Source organism: Myotis lucifugus, unplaced genomic scaffold, assembly GCF_000147115.1.
Source record: "Myotis lucifugus unplaced genomic scaffold, Myoluc2.0 scaffold_326, whole genome shotgun sequence".
Taxonomy (NCBI): domain Eukaryota; kingdom Metazoa; phylum Chordata; class Mammalia; order Chiroptera; family Vespertilionidae; genus Myotis; species Myotis lucifugus.
Window position 1 is genome coordinate 281,164 of NW_005871374.1, and position 21,913 is coordinate 303,076.

Below are 21,913 nucleotides of genomic sequence, written 5' to 3' on the forward strand. Positions count from 1 at the left end.
AAATTATTTACTTGTCTGTCTTGTTTATGGCATGAAATAAAAGCTAAATTTTGTACTTTCCACAATTAATTTGTTTATTGATCCTTATAAAGTGCAGAAATATAAAGCCAGCAGCTAATGTACCTTAAGCTCTAACATTAGAAAAATGCCATCTTTTACTTCAAACTTAAAAATAATATTTTTGTATATTTTTATACAATATGGATAGAAATGATTAATACTGGACAAATTAACTGGTATAATTTAAGAAGGATTTTAAATGCAATGCATACTAGTAAAAGCATTTAATATTCTATTTGTTACTAATGTTTAAAACAGATTTACTTCTAGACAAAATATCTCCTTATTAACCTTTGTCTTAATTGTTCCAACACACTTCTTTCTACCAGAATCAAAACATACCATAAAAATGCAATTTTCTCCAGGCTAGAATTAAATGAACCTTTATGATAATGAGCACTAAATTACAAATTTTCTATTTATTGCCAGGCAGGGCACATTTTATTTTATGCTCTGGAAAGTACAAGTTACTTGATTGGGATAAATTACATCTTTCTTTTGGAGTCAGATATAATTTGAATACAAAATGAAGCAATTGGTGTAAATCAAGACTCTTAAAATCAGATGACAGAGAGAATAGAAAGATAACAAAATTGAATAAAATGAGCTGAGCATAAATTAATAGGAAAGGGGGTGAAAGTAAAGAACTGGTCACATTGCATGCTCTATTTAATAAGGGTAACTACTATGCAATAGTGCAAGTTCACTGTGGTTTTAAACTGGAAAAGTAAATTCAAAATTTTATGTGAATTCTATAAACTTTTACATTTTGGCAACCAACGGAAGTTTATTTTTTAAAGCAACATCTGACTTGGTCTGATCTATGGGCTGATAGTTTATGATTTTTAGAGTAAACTATCTGAAAGGCGGTTTCTGGTTCTGTCATTCTGAGTCTGATATAATCTGATTTCTCATTCCCTCTTTTATTTCTGTTGAGTATAATAGCAACCTATTGATTAATTCCAGAAGCAAAGAAAAATAGCCAAATAAGAATTCCTCAAAGATATTTTTTCAAAACAAAATTTCTCCTGCTATTAATTGATATAGTTGAAATTCATATACTTTACATAAACAATACACCATTTACCATCTTCCAATTAACTTTTTACCTCCAAATTCAAAACAAGTAGTTGTTGAGTGTCTGAAATTCAAGAATTCTACTTTTTGAAGCTAGATTTACTGCTGATATAACTAAGAAAAATCACTTTTACAATAAGAGAGGCACTTAACACAGATCGGACACTGCTTCGCTGATGAAGTTAGAGTTAAGAGATACCTGGAATCCCACAGTCTAGAAAAAGACTGCTAAGAGCATGCTCAAGGAAACTAATATTCCTTAACAGAGGTGGCCTTTGAACACTGGAGAGACAGATGGTTTCTTATTTTATTTATTTTAATTTTTTAAATTTATTGGGCTGACACTGGTTAAAATTATATAGGTTTCAAGTGTACAATTCTATGATACATCATCTGCATATTGCATTGTGTGTTTACCACACAAAGTCACATCTACTTCCATCACCATATATTTGGCACCCTTTACCCTTTACTATCTCCCTACCCCCTTTCCCTTGGTCATCACAATGCTGTTGTCCATATCTATGAGTTTTTGTTTGGCTGTCTTGTTTATTCATTTATTGCTTCCAGATTTATATACCACATATGTGTGAAATCATATGGTTCTTGACTTTTTCCATTCGACTTATTTCACTTAGCACGATATTCTCAAGATTCATCCATGTCACAAATGGCAGTATTTCATCTTTTTTTAAAAAATGGCCGAGTAGTATTCCACTGTATATAAATATCACATATTCTTTATCCAATCATCTACTGAAGGACACCTCAGTTGTCTTACAAATGCCTTCAGGAAGGGCCTTCAGTAGAGGTTCTTTCACGAGCTTTGACCTGAGCTGGGTTTCATGCCCATGTTCCTGACATAGTGGGTGACATCACTAGCTCCCATTATTCCCACAAGGACAACATTTTGGCTTTATTGACCATTTTAAACAAAATTCACAGATTTTTACTGAAATCTTAAAATCACCTAAATGAATTTTCAAATAAAGACTAAATAATAATTCAATTAAAGAACCTTAGTTATGATTAATATCAAATTTAAATTTTATTAGCTTATTATTTTACTATTTGCATGATCTTCACCCCCCTACATTTTATATGTAAAACAGATGCATACTTTTTTAAATTAATAAACTTTGTTTTTTAGAGTAGTTATAGGTTTTCAGAAAAATCGAGCAGAAAGTATAGACTTCCATATGTATCCCCGGTTTTTCCTATTATTAATGTTTGCATTAGTGTGGTCCATTTGTTACCATTGATGAACCAATATCAGCACATTATTAAAGCACAGTTTACATCAGGCGTCATTTTTTTCCTGTTACACAGTAATACAGCTTGGACACATGCATATGTCATATATCCACCCTTACAGTATCATACAGCGTAGTTTTAATGGCCAAAAGCATCTCCTGTTCTTCACATATTCATTTTTTCCCTCCCCCTGAACCTGCCACCACTGATCTTTTTACTGTCTGTATACTTTTGTCTTTTCCAGAATATAATATAATTTAAATCATACAATCTGTAGACTTTTTGGACTGGATTCTTTGTAATATATATTTAACTTCCTCCATGTCTTTTATAGATTGGAACTTTTATTGCTGAATCATAAAACATTGTAAGGATCTACCATAAACAGCTGCATTTAGTCAGAAGAAAATTGATCAAAATGACTCTAAATCTCTTGTTTAGAAATAAATCTTTTCAGATAAAAGTGCATCCCAGTAAAGTTAACTGATACAGAATTTATATGCAAAATACTTAGAACATAATTTTCTTAGGGATGTATAAACTAATTCATGGATAACTGTTTAACATTTCAAATTGAGTCTCTTTTGAAAATGTAGACTATAATAAATCTCTCTCAATTAAATACTTTTTAACATCTTTGCCATTTGAATAATGACTATACTAAAATAACAGAATTTTAGTTTCCAAATGGTTAGATCCAGTTTTTACAGTATAAATATAGATGATACAATTATTCTACAATTTAAAATCTACTTTCATTGTTGGGTTTAAGAAGTACCAATAATAGTAAATGTTATATGTATCACATAAAACTCCTAATTATTTTAAATGCCATGCAGTTTAGGATACAAAAGTGTTTGTAAATAGATGCTATAAAATTACACTGGGATTCAATCTGGCTCTATTGCTTTCTTTCTACTGAGTAACAAATCTAATTTATATTGACATGCTTGATTTCCGTATATTTGCAAATCAGTACCAATTAAGAAACTGTTTTTATATCTACTATGGGGGAAATTAATGAAAATGGGAAGGAAAAAAACACACCCGCTGGAACTCCTATTATTTGTAGCTTTGAAATAATTTCATCAGGATGATATAATTTTTCATATTTAACCAAGAAAAACAGTTTTATAAAGACATAGATCAGGAGAGAGACACCAGCTCTCCCAGAAATCTTCAGATAGATTGTGGATAAGAATTTTAAATTGATAAAGGAGCAAATGGTTACACACTGTTTTGTACAACTTTTTAAAAGTGTGCTTACTGTTAGTTTTGCTTCTATTCAGATCCATGAAGTGTCCTCATCTTGAACACAAGAAATCTTTAGCCCTTAGTCACACACCTCTCCAGTTCAAAATACTATTTGACAGCTAAATCTGCAATCTAGGGTGTGTATGTTAGTTTGTTTCATTTACTGTTCTTAACAGAGTTTATCCAATCTACCTTATTCATTGGCTTTCAAACTTTAAAACCATAGAATTAGCTGAAGAACTTATCTAAAATTTCAGATTTCTTTTGTATAATGCTTATAAGATTCTGTCCACGGGGTCAGAGTGAGGAATATCATTTGTAAAATGTCACTCTTTCAATCGTTAAAGAGGCAAAATCTATTATCTTTAAGGCAAGATTTGAATAGTGCCATAAAATGGCAGGAGAGTTTAATTTCATGTAAAGTCATCATTCATAGTAGACAATAAATTTAAATTAAAATAGAAAACAACATTAGCAAACAAGTGATAGTCTCTGCATGTGGGTTTATTTTATATTATAGTAATAGTTTACATATAGCTTTAAAAAAATTTCTTTGAAATCAAGACCACTAGTTCTTTTCTGAAAATCCTGAAGTTCAAACTTGTATGTAGTTTATGATGCCAACATTCCTCAATGTAGGGTAATTTTAATTCTCTTGTATAATGAGATGTAAACTGGAATTGCTCATTCACCATTCCTTTGGCCATTTTTATAAAATTGTTTTCATTTTGCAAAGTATATAAAAATAGATTTCTGGATTTTAAATTATGCTTTTTCTCTGTTTTTGCATATTTGTTCAGAAAAGTAGTTTAGTAACTGTCTTTAATAAAAATTTTATAAACTGTGTCAGATACTGCATTTCCCATTCAAAATCAATATTCACATTTAGTCTCTATGATCTATTTCAGACGTATTGACCTTTCCATGATATTTACCTTTAAAACTGATGACAAGTGAGTCTCAGTGTGTATAAGTCTTAGTCCATCATCCTGAGATGAAGGGCAAATGTCATTCTTCCAAATGATAACTCGACTATGAGAGTTACTTTATTCTAAGGTAGTATTAAGTGTTTGAATTACTGTTAGAATTTTGATATTTCTGTCTGGATTAAATAAAAAAACACATAAAATGTAATTTCTGACTATGACAGTATAACTATTTTCCAAAAGATCCAAGTAGGTAATTGATTGGAAACCTCATATCAGATATGAACAGGTGGTGGCAATTGACTGTGTGTCTCATAGCCTCCAGCAATTGGAAGCACATGGACCGAGGTCCCAGGTGCTGTGCCCTAAAGACTATTGCTGTGTTTCTATAAAGGTCATGCTACTTAGGGGCTGCTTACAGGTAATGACTGAGAAAAGAACTGCTAAGACAGGTCCTTCCTCGGAGACACAGAACTTCTCTGACATCTCACTATGCAATGAGGATTGCCTGATCATTGTGCAGAACCTTACTTGAATGACAGTAGTCACTTAGAGACACAGTAGGCTAGGACAGTGGTTGGCAAACTCATTAGTCAACAGAGCCAAATATCAACAGTACAACGATTGAAATTTCTTTTGAGAGCCAAAATTTTTAAACTTAAACTATATAGGTAGGTACAGTGTTATTAACTTAATTAGGGTACTCCTAAGGCTTAGGAAGAGCCACACTCAAGGGGCCAAAGAGCCTCATGTGTTCTTTGAGTTTGCCGACCACGGGCGCTAGAATGTTTCTATACAACCTTCCCGCCCTCTTTTTCACTCGGTGTCAGAATGCATGTGGTTTGAAGGCTCTCTTAGCCTTATCCTGCTCCCCCCTCATTTCTCTCACAACAGTATTTCACCAAATAAAATATTTGCTTGTTAAATCTCATCATGATGTCTAATTGTTAGAGGGCAGAACTGAACTAACACAAGACCTTAATGGGGTTACAGTTAAAAAATACTATTAGTACTTTGAAATATTTAAATTAAATTAAAAATATTCATAAACATTTATAAAAAGATGAATAAAAATTTAAAAATATTAATCTAGAACTTTAATATATATCAAAATAAATCTGAATATATATTAATATATTAAAATGAAGATAAATACACTGAATAGATTTAATATATATCAATTTATATGGAGATAAAAAAGAAAATCTTGAGAATTATAGCAAACCATTATTTAAATATTATAACAATGTAGAAGAGTTTGCCATGTGTTCTGGAATATTTTAAACCAATATGAGAAACTGTAATTAACATTTCTTTTAGATATAAGCTACTACATGGTTACCATCCCTCTTTTGTTCCACATTAATGGTAGAAACTCTTTACCAATAAGCCCAATCCTTGTCAAGATACCTTTTAATGATTAATAGGAAAACATTATTTGTCACATCTGTCTTAACCACAGAGTTTAGCTCAGTTTCAATTGAAGGGTCGCAGAATATACAACCCTAAAATATGACTGTAAGTTAGTACTTGCCAGCCCCAAATAGGCCAGTTTGTACATTAATTATTTTGAGCTGTGGGCACTCGAAAACCAGAAGATTCAGGAGAGTTTCTCTCTGAGCTCCCCTTCTCTACCTAAAGACAGATGCTCCAAAAGTAACCCAACTGACTACATCCTCTCTCTAAGAGTTTCATCAAGTAGAAAAGATTAGCTCTTATCACAGGAGATGAGCTAAAAGTAGACATCATACTCGGACAAACTTTGTCACAAACTTTATCACATCTCCCATCTATTCTTCTAAGGACCCATTCATCTTTCCAGAAAATTATTATTCACTAAGAGAATTATATCCCTCCTTCTCTTTCCCCATTAAGATGTTATTTAGTCCTGAATTCTAAAGCTACCTCTATGAGTTACTCATTTTTTTCCCCTAGGAATCTCCCAAGTATGCATAAGGTATACATGCTAATAAAGTTGTTTGTTTTTTTCTCTTGTTAATTTTTTTTTTTTATATCAAAGCGTCTCAGCTAAGAACTCAAGAGTACAGGGATAATTATTTTTCCTTACCTATACAGGCATGCTACTTAAAAAAGCAATGAATGCTAAAACTGATGAGGACTCTGAGAAAAATGCATAAAAATAATTTAAAAGATCCTATATAATAAAAGCCTAATATGTTAAGTGTCCAGTTGTCCTGTAGCCCATTCAACCAAAGTGTAATATGCAAATGATATGCTAAGGCCGCTAAAACACTCGTTATGACATGCACTGACCACCAGGGGGCAGAGAGTCAACTGGTCAACCAGTCACTATGACGTGCACTGACCACCGGGGGCAGATGCTCTGATCCCGTAGGTTAGCTTGCTGCTGGGGTCCAGCTGATCGGGACTGAGCGAGATGGGCTGGACACGCACTGGAGCCCTCCTGCGGTCCCACCCTGGCCTCAATTGTGCACCGGTGGGGTTCCTTGGCCTGGCCTGAGCCCTCTTGCAACCTGGGCTGAGGGAACAACCCCAACCACCCGCGTGCAGGAATTTCATGCACCGGGCCTCTAGTTAAATATAATTATAATCTCAACATAAGAAATTTCCAGCATTCACAGCTATCCAAAGATGAAGTAGCACATTTCACACAATCACACAACTGTCAGTTTATAAAAAGAGCTTAGTAAACTTTGTGACAAGGATAGTAGAGCAATCAAGTATTAAATTATGTTGAGTAAGTGATCTGTATGGTCTATTTCATTCATTATATGATATGACTTTGGGAACCTAATTTTTATGCGTAAGATTAACCTATTTTACTCTGCTTCCAATGAAAATCAAATTAAGGAAAATGGTTTAAATTAAGTTATGAGATTGCATATGGATATAGAGAAACTTCTCAATTGTCCAAGTGGTAATAACTCAAAATATGTGATTATTTATGTGAGAAAGGGGCTAATGATTGAACTTAATTCATTGTAAAAATAAAATAATAAAGTCTCTTGGAGATAATCTTGAGAAGGCAGGGGTGTTTCAACAATGAGGGATAAAGAAATGCCATTAATCTTTAAGAGATTTGTTTCAATGAAAGGAGAAGAGTAAAAATAAATGATGATTTGGGCATGTAAACTCTAAGACACTGAAATTACTGATATTTCTTTGTCAAAAAGAGAAACTTCATCAAATAAAACAGGAATGATGTATGAATTCAAATAAAAATGTTTACAATTTTGAAATTTTGGGTTGTGTGCCTGCTTCTAAATAATAGGAATATTGTTTACAATTATATAAATAAATATACAATCTGAAGAGTCATAATTTTCAAAAGTTTTAAGAACTCAGTGTTTCCTTGAAAATGTAGATGTTCATCTAATAACAAATTGATGAAGCAGACGATGTCTTTTTTCTTTCTTTATTGTTGAAAGTATGACAGATGCCCCCTTTCTTTGTTTTTCCCCATTGACATCCCCCCCACACACACCCTCGGGCCTTCACCACTTTATTTTGTCCATATATGCATATAAGTTCCCCTGGTTAGTCTCCATTTAACCCAATTAAATTACTCAAGTAAAGACTGGTTTGAAGAGGTCATGAAATTAATAAAATGAGTCTGTTTCAACTATTACAACTGCTATAGGGACCAAAGAGAACCAAGTGCATACCTATCTGAGGAATTATTGTAAACTAGTGGCCCTGTGCACGAAATTCGTGCACATTAAATGAAATTAGAGGAAATATTTTAATATTGCTATTTGCCCTTTCTCTGTAATAGAAGTGTAAAGACGAAAGAAAATTAGTAAAATGTATATGAAAATCTCCCTCCTGTCAGAGTCTGGGGCACACCATGGGACCCAGAGTCAAGTCCCTGCCAACCCGCATGCAACTCGAAATCGCGCAAGACCCAGACCCGGCCAGCCCCACCCCTGTCAAGCTCTGCAGGGCAGGGGGCACAGCCTCATGTCCCCCAGCCAGGCACCAGGTGGGGGTGCAGCCTCAGGTTCCCCGGCCCGGTGCTGGGTGGGGGGGGGGGCGCAGTCTCAGGTCCCCCAGCCTGGCACCAGGTGGAGATGCAGTCTCAGGTCCCCCGTCAAACCCCACCGGGCAGGGGGCATAGCTAGGGGGCATAGCTTTAGGTCCCCCATCAAGCCCTTCCTGGCGGCGGCCCGGCCTCAGGTCCCCTGGCCCCGGCCTCAGGTCCTCTGGCGTGAGGGCACGAGGGCGTGATGACCATTTGCATATTAGCTCTTTATTATATAGGATTGGGCCATGATAAAAGTCAGTCAGTAAGGGCAAATTGCTTTCCCATTTGAGTGTCCTCCTACTCTGAAAAATTGCATAAAGCCAGCCCATCAGCAGACAACTCCAGTTCACAGGATTTGATGAAAGAGAATCAAATCTTTTCCCAACATGTATAAAATATTCCAATATTATAAATTACAAACACGATAAATAATGTGAGAAATTTCTACTCTTGACAAGCCAAATTATTTCACTTAATATAGGGCTGTCTTTGAAAAATCCTTGAATAATTTTACAAACTTCATTTCTTCTTTTTTAAATAACCACTAGCAGAGAGTAAGGGACTTTTTAAATATGAAAAGAAAACAAAGACATAACAATTAAGTATGTGAAGTGAGGGTTTGGTTTTCTGTTGTATTGCTACTTTAACATTGCTCGGCTAACCTAATTATCTGTCATCAAAAAACTGAGCTGGCAAGCTAATACATTCTTCCTCCAGCAAATATTAAAGTATATTTGCCATGAGGTTTATTATTTGTTGGTTGCTACTGTTCTTTGATCATTTTAGAAAAGATAATGACAGGTCTATTGCTATATTCCAGCAACCAAGCAATTATCAGTAGCTCAGCATTAACTGTTTTCCATTTTATAAAAAGAATGATGGATTTTGTTTTTATGTCTAGGTGAAACTGGTACATTGGGAAATGTTTTCCAAATAGTAAATGCCACCTCTCAGATCTTTTTGATGGTTTCCACAAAGCTACTTTATAGCTCGAAACTCTCATTTACACTCTGCTATGCTTCCTTTTCTTTTTCTTTTATGATGAAGACAATTAACGGCTCTAGAAAATGGAGAAAGTAATTAATTGTAATCAAATAACCAAACATTAGCTTAAAGTCCAGAAAGATTTAGTTTGGAATATGTAATATTAATACTTGACACATAAAAATCACTCTACATAACTTAAAACATACCAAAATGTCCTTTTGAGATTTGCTCCCTATTCAAAGGAAAGAAGTATTAATTCTCTTATTATTTTAAAAAAGATTGTATTCTCTTTCCCTAACATATTTTAAAAAGTAAAAAAAAAAGTTTCTTTACTATTACACCATTAGTTCTTGGGTCTGATGTTGTGTATTCTTAATAAAAACCGACCCATTTTAAAATGACTGCAGCAACTAAAATCTATAACTTGTCTAAAATTACACACTTAATGCCAGTTCTCCACCAACATCACTTTCTCTTTTCCTCAGTAATAGAGGTAGAATTGGACAGAGCTGCCTCGCAAGGAACAGCACTCCTCTGCTGTTTCATAAAGTGCCTGAATTTTCGGGATAAAAAGTGAGCTGGTGTACAATTTGCAACTCCCACCTCACTTGATTCAGAAAATCTCTCGATGTGGACTTCTGCCTCTTCCCCTCCTTGTGGACTGAAATGACAATGGTCAGAGGTATTTTGAAACATGCTAAAGGTGGAGAAGCCTAAATTTGCCTGGGTCCCTGAAGGATCGCATGGAAGACTATCACCAACCTGAAACTCATTTAAGACTGTCATGTGAGCCAAAAGCATGTCTTTGTTTGTTTTGTTCTCTAAACCATTAAAATGGAGGCCTTTATTTTCACAGCAGCCTAACCTTCCCTCACCATTTTATGCAGAGGTTTAAAGATTTAATGACTGGCTAATCCAAAAATAAGATAATTGGGTCAAGGGAGGAGGTCAGGTTAAGAATTCAGTTCAAAGTTCTAAAATACGTGAATATTGTATCTTTAGAGCCTCTCTTTAACACCGACTCATTTGGTGAAAACTAGTTTTTACCGAGGCATTGAAAAAGTCAATATTGAAACGCAGACATTCCTGAGATGCAAAAACCAAACCCCATCTCACAATGCTATGCACCTTGGATTACTGCTTTCCCTGCTTAACCCAGGAGCACCCTCCCCCACAAACCCTACAAAGGACAGACATCTTGCATTAAAATTTTCTGTCCTGCCAAATTTGATCACGTAAAGCAGAAGTTCTTCCACCAGAAGCAATTCTAGAGGGGAGGTAAAATTTTACCTCTATCTTCAGGATTTTTTGGCTAGACCTAAGTATTAAACTGACATAAGACCAATTAACAGAGGAAAGCAGATATATTTATGTGAATTTTATATGACATGGGAGCCCCCATAATGAAATGAAAACCCAAAGAAATGACAGAACCTACATGCTTTTATATTAAGGCAAACAAAGAGAGGCTATTGTGGCAAAGTAAACTCTGTAGAGAGGCTAAAGGGAGATAAGAGTGATTTGAACAAGGCCTGTTTATATAGAATTCTCTTGGCTTCGACTCCCCATTAGATAATGTTTTTTTCTCCTGGTGTAGGAAGGGCATCTTTCACATGGGAGTTGTAAATCTTCTGTTTTCAAAGTGAAAAGAGGAGATTAGGATGCCCTTCTTGCATCTGTGATTTTTTAAGTGCTTTTAGCTCAAAATAATCCTTATGCCAAAATGGCAAATTAGGGGTGGCACAGTCTGCCATCCATCAATTCCTACACAAGGGATCATCCTGATAATCAGGTATTAATAACACTGGCATCTCTGGAAGCTATGTGCATCCAGCTCAAGCACTAAATGGATTTGAAAACAATAAGAGAGGGAAGGATACATATGGGATTTACAGCAACCGTTCTATATTTTTTCCCATTTAGAAAGGAGACTGTGCTGGCCATCACAGCAGTCTGAAATGGTATAGATATCAAAGCTAGTAGCTGGACATATAAAAAGAAAATATCATACAAGAATAACAATATTCTACCATGAATACTGTTTTAAAATGACAAACTGGCAATTACTGCAATATAAATGAGAAAAGTTTCTAAAAAGATATCAATTATTCAATTAGTTGTTTCATACAAATAAAATATTGACCAACTATCCTAGTTGACCAGCTAACATGATAGGTAAGCCCTCATGTTTCTTGCTTAACATAATTCATTGAGGGCATCCCTACTTAGGTAGCTCTCCTCCAAGCTGTGATTCAGAGGCCTAAGCTCCTTTTACATCATATTTCTACTACTGCCAACATATGTCTCCCAAGGTTTCCTGGGGATTTTTCCATTTCATCCATCCAACAGGGGAAAAGGTTAAATCAGGCCAAGAAATTCTAAGTCCCTAATGTTCCCCATTTTATTGGCCAGGACTCAAAGTCACCCGGCTCCACATAGCCAGTGAAGCTAGGAAATACGGTCTAGCTGTATGCCTAGGAGGAATAAGAAAAGATTAGGAGGTATCCAGTAACTCTCTGCACTGTACTTCTCCAAAAATCTTTAAAAACACCATAATTAGTAAATGATAAAGACATGATTGACAAAGAAAAATAATCATCAACCTTATGTTTCTTAATAGTTCATTCCATGTTTTAGATAAAATTAGGCCTACATAAACATTTAAATTCAATTTTTGCATTTATTCAAAATATAGTATACTCTGCCAATATGTATTTATTTTTATAATTTTTCATAGACTTTTTGATATATATGTATTTATTGATTTCAGAAAGGAAGGGAGAAGGAAAGAGATAGAAACATCAATGATGCAAGAAAATCATTGATTGGCTGCCTCCTGCACGCTTCCTACTGAGGATCAAACCCATTACCTGGCATGTGCCCTTGACCGGAATTGAACCTGGGACCCTTCAGTCTGCAGGCTGATGGTCTACCTGCTGAGCCAAACTGGCTAGGGCTGCCGATATTTAATATGACATTTTATTATCCCAATTTCTGGGTGTCTGATAGAAAACAAAACAAGTACTCAAGGACTACTGAATCATTTACAGCAATTATATTGATTCTTTTGTAGGATTCCCTTCATAAACTGCAGGATGCAATAAGACTGCCAAATTACCTCTATGTATCAGAATGACAAATGAACCAGGATAGTCAGGGCACCATCTGTAATTATTAGATATGTTCTTCTGGAAGGTAAAAAAATTCTTCCACATGTGATCATGTGACTCCTCTTAATTTTAGCGCCAATAATTGGCCAGCTGCTTCTTCTATAAGTTAACAACTTTATTAATAGAATCTATTTGCAAAGAAGGTAAGGAATGGTAAATTATTCATTGAAAAATTCTTTTTAAATGGTGGAGTTAAATGAAGACGATTTGAAAAAGAAAGCTAACTGAGCAATGCCCTAATGAGATCTATTACTTTGGCCATAATACCACAATGTTTTAGCTAGAAAAGTTAAGGAGCAAGGCATACTTTTATTAATAAGGACATGAGCTCCAAATGAAAGCCTGGCGATACGGGACACCATTTTTTGAGTTTATTTAAAGGGAAACTGTTATGCAGTATACCACTTTTCTCTTGGGGCTCCCAAGGAATAAGTAGATTTGGGGTGAGAAGTTTTTGAGAGCCAAGAGAGACTTTTATTGGGCTGAAACTGGGAGGGATTTTCAAACCCACCTCAAACAGTAAGAACATTTTTTGTGTGTGTGTGTGTGAGCATATACTACATAAGAAATAAGAGTTTGCATGCATTTTGATTCTTGAGAAGACCAAACAAAGTGTACACATTCAAGTAAATTCTCCCAGAGCAGAAAACTGTATGTTCCACATAAAAAAATTGGAGGTTACCACATCAGCACAAAAGGAAGGGATTTGGTAATAACAGACACAATGGAGAAAGAAAATAACCTTAAACATAGATTGATAAAAAATTAATATTATTTTAAATATGCTTTACAACTCAATGGTTTACATATGTGTTATGTACAATTTTTCTGGTAATTATATAATTTAATTTAGTACTTGAATATTGCATGGACAGCTTTTAACTAAAGGAGAAAACTCCTTGGTTGAGTGTGGTAAATATTCCCAGATGGATCACTTACCTCCGCCTTCAGTATCGTAGCCCCTGAACTAGCTTAATATTTTTAAGTAGTTCTTAGAAATTATCAGAGCAATAAAGTCTAAATTCTAGAATATGATAAAGTGTTCTCTTATATGATATTTTCTTCTAATTGGTCTTTAGATAGAATAACTTACTAAAATATTCTGGAATTCAATACATCTCCCATATTCCTCATTTATAATTTTGTATATGCTGAATCTTTGGAGTGCAACATCTTTCCACATTTTTATTCAGTGACTTATCTCTACTTTCCTTCAAGATACAGCTCAACACTATGTTGATCATGTTCACACACAGTTACTAGTAAGTGTGTCTCCAACATGCTTTCTTAGTATTGTGAGCTTCTATTATTGTATTTTCATACTGTATTGTATTTTTCATATAGTTCTTTATTTCCACACATGGTTGAAAACCTCTGGAATGTAATGACTGGATTCCTTTTAATGCTGTGGTCAGGATAAGTAAGTAGTAAATATGCAGTATATAGTGGGTCTCCTGCAAATGTCTGTGAGAAAACTATCTCCTGTGGGTTCTAACATACTAAAAAAAGTAGGTTAATGTTTTAACTTGGAGATAAAAATAAAACAACGGAGAAGGGGCGATTGGGAGGTAATTCGATTTAGATCAGGCCCTGAGAATGAGGTCTTTATTTTGGGATTAGTGTCCTGACAAGAGACAGCAGAGCACGTCCCCCCCTAGTGAGCCCAAGTGAGAAGGCAGCCATCTATACGCCAGGAAGAGAGTCCTCACCAGAATCTGACCATGCTGGCACCCTGATCTCAGACTTCCAGTCTCCAAAACTGTGAGAAAAAACATGTCTACTATTTAAAACACCCAGCTCATAATATTTTATCATGGCAGCCTGACCTAACATAGTGTACACACTAACTCTATAGCTATAAATATGTAATAAACATTATACACATACACACATAATACTCTGTGTGTCTCTTTTTCTCTTTCACTGATTTTTTGGGAAATATCATTTCTGAAACATGCCCAAATAGGGTAATATAGTGTGTCTGTCAATAGTAAGAAACTAAATGGCTGCTTCTTACCATTGAGACCATTAGTTATATTTTAAACCTAATGGTTTAAACACAACCAAACACAATGCTGTATTTTTCAAAGCTTGCTTTAGTTACTTGTAAAGGATCCATTCTTCATCAAAGCATTAGTAAAACTAATATTATTTCAGTAAAGTGTTATTTTATCTATATTAACTTTTAAAATAAATATAATGTTATGCTAATTTAGAGAAGCTTAGACTAGAATTGGGAGACCACTTCATTGATAACTTCATATATCACATCAATGTTTAGAAGCCAAAACAAAGCTAAGCCCTTGATTAATTACAAAACCCAATGGGAATCAATACCTGTATTCCTCTTGTGTGAAACGTGGGATTTCTCCGGGATGTAAGACAAGGATTTTCACCACGGCACTGCTGGACATCACAGGCTCACCATCATCAAACGCAATAACCACCAACTTAAAAAGTAATAAAAATTCACGTTAAAATTATTTACAACAAAACACTTTCTCATTTTTCCATATGTGCTTTTAATCACTGGACTGCCTGATTCTAGGAGGCAGAACACTGAATACCAGGTAGCAGGCAATGTACTAATGTATGCTACATGTATTATTTAATCTGCATAAAACCCTGCCAGGTAGATGTTATTACTTTAATTTGTGAGATGATATAACTCAAATAAATTGAGTTAGTAACTCTATGATAAATAAAACTACCAGTAAAACAGTTATGTTATATCTCCCGATGATAAACTCCCATAATTTCACCGGTGCCTACAGTGAAAACATGTCTTTCTAGGCACTAACACATTTAAAAAGTGTTAAATTCAGTCACATCAATAGCAAAAAGCTAATTAGCTTGCATATATAAGGAAATTAATTTTTCCAAAGTGAATTAATTGTCTGCAAGATTATAGGCCAGCAATACTTACTCTGGAGGATAAAATTGGAAATGTTTAGACTTTAACACACTTTGAAATACACTCACTTAAAAACAATTACAACATATAAAACCAAGTTTACAGCAGGAAGTGTTCAAATAATGCAAACTAAAAAAAGCTTTAGTCTTAAGTGTAATAGCTGTATAAGATTTATTATTAAAATAACTTTTATGATTTATCATTTTCTTTGATAACCTACTTTATATCTAGAATAATTTTAGTGTTTATAAGAAATGCTAAATATATTCAAAATTATGTGTTTCTCTAGAATATAATTTTGAAAGCTACAGATTACTAATCTAAATTTATTCAAACTAGATCATGAAACCATAACCAAGGATCATCTGAGAGCCATATTTACCTTTAGATTTCAATCTTACAAAGAAAATAATTATTCCAAATACTGATAAAATTATGTGAGACATAGTATTTATTGATAGTTGCAATGTTAACTGATGCGTATTTGATTGAAAAAAATAGAGACTATTATGAAAACAATCAAAATGTGTTGGATGCCTTTACTTATATTAGGGTTTAGATTAGTTTTATTTTGAATTATATCAGGTAATACTGGGGTGGGCATTATGTTTTCTGTGCTTAAGGGTTGTAAATCTTTTAAGTCAAGCAAACAACTCAGGCACAGAGCTGTTTGGTTTCACACAGAAACATACACTTTATTACACCACTAAACTCTTTGTAGAGCCAAAGGCTTTATTCACAGTGAAAAATTTTATTTTAAGTAACTATAGAAAATGGACACATTCAACAAAATAGATTACTTATGAGAATAGTGAGGGATAATATTATTTCACATTTTCTGGAAGTATAACAAATCATGAGCACATAAACTGGATCCAGCAATTCTGCCTGCAGTTATTTAAGGAAAAAAAAAAGACAAGTGGCAAATGATAATTGCAAAAGGAGTTTCATGAAAGCAAAGATTAGTATAACAAAAAATTAGAAACAGCCTAGTTATTCAACAAGGTATAAATAAACAAACAAAAAGGATAGTGTATTCATACAATAGAATATCATGCAACCATAAAAATAATAGCATTAATAGTATTCATTGGTATGTATAAGTTAAAAAGCAGTATGAATAATATTACCATGTTACTTAAAACATGTATTTGTATTTAAATAGAAATATATCATAAGGATAGAGAGTAAAATGGTAAATTCTAGTTATCTCCAAGGTGTGAAATATCAAGTGATTTTTTTTCTTTTTATCGAACTGTATTATCAAAGTGTCAATGCAGTTAAAATGTATTGTTAGTAATTTTAAAATATTAAAAAGAAGAAAAAGAGCGAGAAGTATGGTCACCTGTCAAACCAAACTTTCAATAAAAAATTAAGCATCTAATAGACAAGTAAGGAAAACTAACCTTAAAAATGGTCGTAGGTTCTTCATTAAGATTGACTCGAGTTATTACTGTTCCAGAATCTTCTTCTACATCAAAAATACTGGCAGGATAAGGAGACTGGACACCATCTACTCTATATCTCACACGACTTGCAGGTAATCCCTACAATAAAATTATATTTTTTATTATTATTATTATTAATTTACAGTCACACAACAAACACAAAGTGTAGTGATAATGTTAAAATGATTTTTAAAAAGCATGGCCTTTAAAAGTGAAAAATCATATTTCAATTTTCCATAATTCTAGGTGCAGATGTAGCATAATCTTCATTTCATTCCAATAACTCAATCTAAATTAGTGCAGAGTTTTTACTACATGTCATTAAAAATTAAGTAAAATAATAAATTAATGGTTGACTTGACTATCCTCTCTTCCATTTGTCTTTAATTTTATGAATCTCAATTTACTCCCTAAACACCATATCTGCTAATATCCCTTCAAAAAGATTCGAGTACAGTAGTAGAAAAATGAAACCATCTATCATAAGGAAAATTCTCCCCCACCCCTTTTTTCTGGATTGGGTGAATGTAAAACATGATCTCTTCCCTACTTCTCAGCTTCGGTGCTTATATTCCATGTTAATTCCTATTATAGTTAATGCATTCTGATATGAAGCTCTCCTTTAAAAAAAATTATGGAATCCTCTGAATTTTTCTAATAAAAAAATCCTCATATGATCTACAGTAATAGGTTATAGATGATGTGTTCTTACACCAACTATATACTGCATGATGTAATAAATCTGAGTTACACATCATTGAACAAAACTGAGATATTTTTAGTAATATTTTTAGTGATTGCAAAAATCATAGATACATAGATAATTTTCTATATGGTATAGAGAATCTCTAATAATCTACTTAACTCATAATGTGGTTAAATTGTTGACAAGTTTTCAATTTTAAACCCATCAATATCTGGTCATAAATACTCATCCATAGCTATTCACATTCATCGCTCAAGATGATAGGCAACGGTGAGAAATACATACTTATGTACTATGGGCCTCATATTTGGTCAAGTGGGGAGGACAAAAGGTGCACAGAAAAACACAATGATCTCATATTTCTGATAAAGCTATCAGAAGCATGGATGTACCAAATGAAGGTGCTAGAACTAGAGCACAGATTTTCAGAGTTATAGTCAAGTGGATTTTATACCTCTCATAGACACTTAAATAAGAAAATGTAACATGCCTAAAAATAGTTTGATTTGTAGATATTACAGTGGTTGTGTTATATGTGGAATCTGATCTGTTATATTATTTGAGTATTAGAGTGACAAACTAAAACAATTTATGTGTCAAGATTTGGGACATTTTATTTTAAACTTAAAGGGATAAAAGTAGGTATGTATCATTATTAAGTGGAAGAAGTTGAAGATGTCTTTTAAAACAAAATATCCTGTAAAAATTTAATTAAAATTTGTACATACAGGGATTTGCAAAAATAGGTTTACTGTTTTGAAATAGGTTTCAGTGTGTGAAACACGGAGTTTATTCCTGTATTATTATTTATTAATTGCTCTATTATTTTCTTTGAAACAACTGTAAACATACTTTTGCCCACCCCTGTACTTATTTGGGGAAATTGTAAAGACCCTATTAGCATGGTAGTTATATGAAAACTTGATTTTCCAATAGACAATGTCATGGATGACACCAGAGTTACTTCCCGAGTCCAGGCATTGGTATCCTAAAGTTCACAAATGATGAGGATACAAGCACTGTCCCAGACCAGAGGCGGAGTGAGGCATTTTTGCCATGAAAGCAAGACTGAGGTGGAAATAGCAACCAAAATCTATGTGCCTCAATTCACCATAGCTAAGATCTGGAAACAGCCTAAGTGCCCATCAGTAGATGAATGGATTAGAAAACTGTGGTACATCTACACGATGGAATACTATGCTGCTGTAAAAAAGAAGGAACTCTTACCATTTGCAACAGCATGGATGGAACTGGAGAGCATTATGCTAAGTGAAATAAGCCAGTCAATGAAGGAAAAATACCTCATGATCTCACTCATTCATGGATAATAAAGACCATTACAAACTTTTGAACAATAATAGATACAGAGGCAGAGCTGCCTCAAACTGATTGTCAAACTGCAGCGGGAAGGCTAGGGAGGGTTGGGGGGCAGGAGGGAGGCGGGTAAGAGATCAACCGAAGGACTTGTATGCATGCATATAAGCATAACTAATGGACATAAGACACTGGGGGGTAAGGGAGGCCAGGGGATTGTCAAGGGCGGCGGGGGGGGGGGAGGAGAGGACACATATGTAATACCCTTTGTAATACTTTTAGCAATAAAAAAAAACACGAAAACAAACAAACAAAAAAAACCCCAAAATCTATGTGCCTGACATTCACTAAGTGTTTTCATTTTTCATTAAATACAAGCACCAACCCACTGAAATGATCTTATTATTCTTATATGGAAATGAGGTTCAAAGAAGTTAAGTAACTCCTCTATGTAACTTAAGTCTTAAAGGATTATGTATACAATATAATTTTTCCTAGTTAAACACAAACACCAACACTAGTAACATTAGTCAATAACTTAATGGGACTCTGGGGATGTTTGCCAACCCTAATAGCCCCAAAGAACGACATGATTTATGACATCTATTAAATGGATTAATTAATTTGTTTGTTTGTGTATTAGGCTTCTTTCCAAATACAATTTGGAATAGTATGTGACTTATTTAAATATTGTGCGGTTTCCAAAATGTGAAAGGCATGATTTCCACACTGTGATGTCCTTTTATCTACTAAATTTGACATATGTAAAGCTCAATAAATATTAATATGGGACAAAACTACTGGAATAGTAATTTATTTAGTACATATGTAGTAATTCGGTGATGTACTGAGATGATACTCTGAGCCTGGCAGTTTTTCTAGATAATGGGAATATGACAGACCAAAAAAAAATCCTGTCACAATTCTGCTTATGTTAGTTTTTTTTAAAACTAAAAGTAACATATTTCTATACAATAACAAGGCATATGTAACTAATGTAGCTGAATAAATGTAAATTTATATAAAGAAAACATAACCTTGAGATTTCAACTATTTTCTTTATTACTTAGTACATTTTTACTTCTAATTTCCATTCTTATAGTTAGTGTCAAACACAGTATGTTTTGACTTAATGATGGTGAGAATGTAGTTAATTACTACAGAAGGTAATTGCAGATCTGTATGAAAGATGTTCTAAACCTGCAAACATAAGGAATTTCAATGAGACTATAATGGACAAAATAATAAATGCTTACTATCAGGGGATACCTGGATTTAGTCATTTTTCTTAAATACATAATTACCAAGAAATTGCTCAGACCCATGTAATTTTCTTCATAATAATGGCAATCGCATTTTGTCAGGAAATACTAACCCTATTATTATCATTACACACAAACATTAGGTAATTTGTTTTCAAGCACACAAAGAGTTTTCTCTCTGACATGGTTTCCAAAATTGTTTTTCCTCAATGTCTTTGAAATCAGCTAATCTGATGTATTCTGTAACAGTGCAATTCACAAAATTTCTCAAATATGATTTAGCATCAGGGAGTACTATAAAGTGGTTTGATTTGTGGTTGTTGTTGTTCACTTATAATTTTTTTATTCATTTAAAAAATTTTAGTGCATTTAACTAGATGTTAAGGTCTACTTAAAAGAGAGTAGAAAAAACTGCAGTCAAACTCTCCATGTAACCATTGAGAGGATCATGTGCTTTTCTTTCTTCCTCCCCCCAACACTGCTTTTAAATTCTACATGTTTGTGTGTTTTTTTATATATTTTATTGATTTTCTACAGAGAGGAAGGGAGAGGGATAGAGAGTTAGAAACATCGATGAGAGAGAAACATCAATCAGCTGCTTCCTGCACACCCCCTACTGGGGATGTGCCCCCAACCAAGGCACATGCCCTTGACCGGAATCAAACCTGGGACCCTTGAGTCCGCAGACTGACGCTCTATCCACCGGTTAGGGCCCAACCCTGCTTTTAAACACTTGAAGTGACCACTATGCTTTGACAACACAGTGAGTTGAAGCTCTTAAAGGCAAGGTCCTTATGCCATATATCATTGACTTAACATAATGTCTGCATATAGTTCAGTTTCTACAGATATTGTATTCACATAGCTACTAAAGATTTTAAGCTATATTTGCTTCAAGATTATTTACCACTAACTCTTTTGGGAAATGTTTTTCAAAGGCAAACATAAGTCAATTCCCTAGAGACATCAAATCAAATATTTCTTTTAACATTTCTTCATTTGGATACATTTTTTAATTGTATAAAGTAACCATGGGGGCATATTTAACTTCCTTTAAATTACATTTTACTAAAATCTCTGTACCTGTGTTCCAAACAAAATCAAACTCCTTCACAAAGACCAACTTCCAAAACCAAGGGAACTTAAAAATAAAGATGAACTTGAACTAGAGCTAGTAATTAGCAACCCTATCCTTTCTGTCTTAAAATCCTCCCATTTTTCTTAGGATGAAACAAAACATCTTGACACTGTCTTTGTGGTCACCAGACTGAATACAATCTGACTCAGGTGTATCTCTCTACCTCCTTACAAAATTGCCTCCTTTGTTTTTTAAAACTTATTTTTTTTCCTCCTACTTTTGAGCCTGATTCTTCTGTCCAGAACCATCCTTGAGTCACTACACAAAATCAGACTCCTCGTGCCTGGTTTTACAGCACCCTAAACATTTATTCCTTAAAGGTTTCGCAGTTGTCATTTTTATTGACTTGATTGATTTGTGATTAATGTCTATGTCTTTATGTTTGAAATTCTAAGGT

General features: G+C 33.9%; 1 protein-coding gene across 16 annotated transcripts in view; it reads right to left on the bottom strand.

Moving 5' to 3' along the window:
• Window positions 1-21,913, bottom strand: part of PCDH15 (protocadherin related 15) — a 537,899-nt gene that overhangs the window by 114,253 nt on the left and 401,733 nt on the right. For all 16 annotated transcript variants that reach the window (XM_023764291.1, XM_023764288.1, XM_023764290.1 and 13 more), the window contains 2 exons: window positions 17,055-17,195; window positions 15,072-15,184 (listed from right to left, as the gene is read on the bottom strand). In XM_023764291.1, the coding sequence (XP_023620059.1) occupies window positions 15,072-15,184; window positions 17,055-17,195 (254 nt within the window). The remainder of the gene's footprint in view (window positions 1-15,071; window positions 15,185-17,054; window positions 17,196-21,913) is intronic.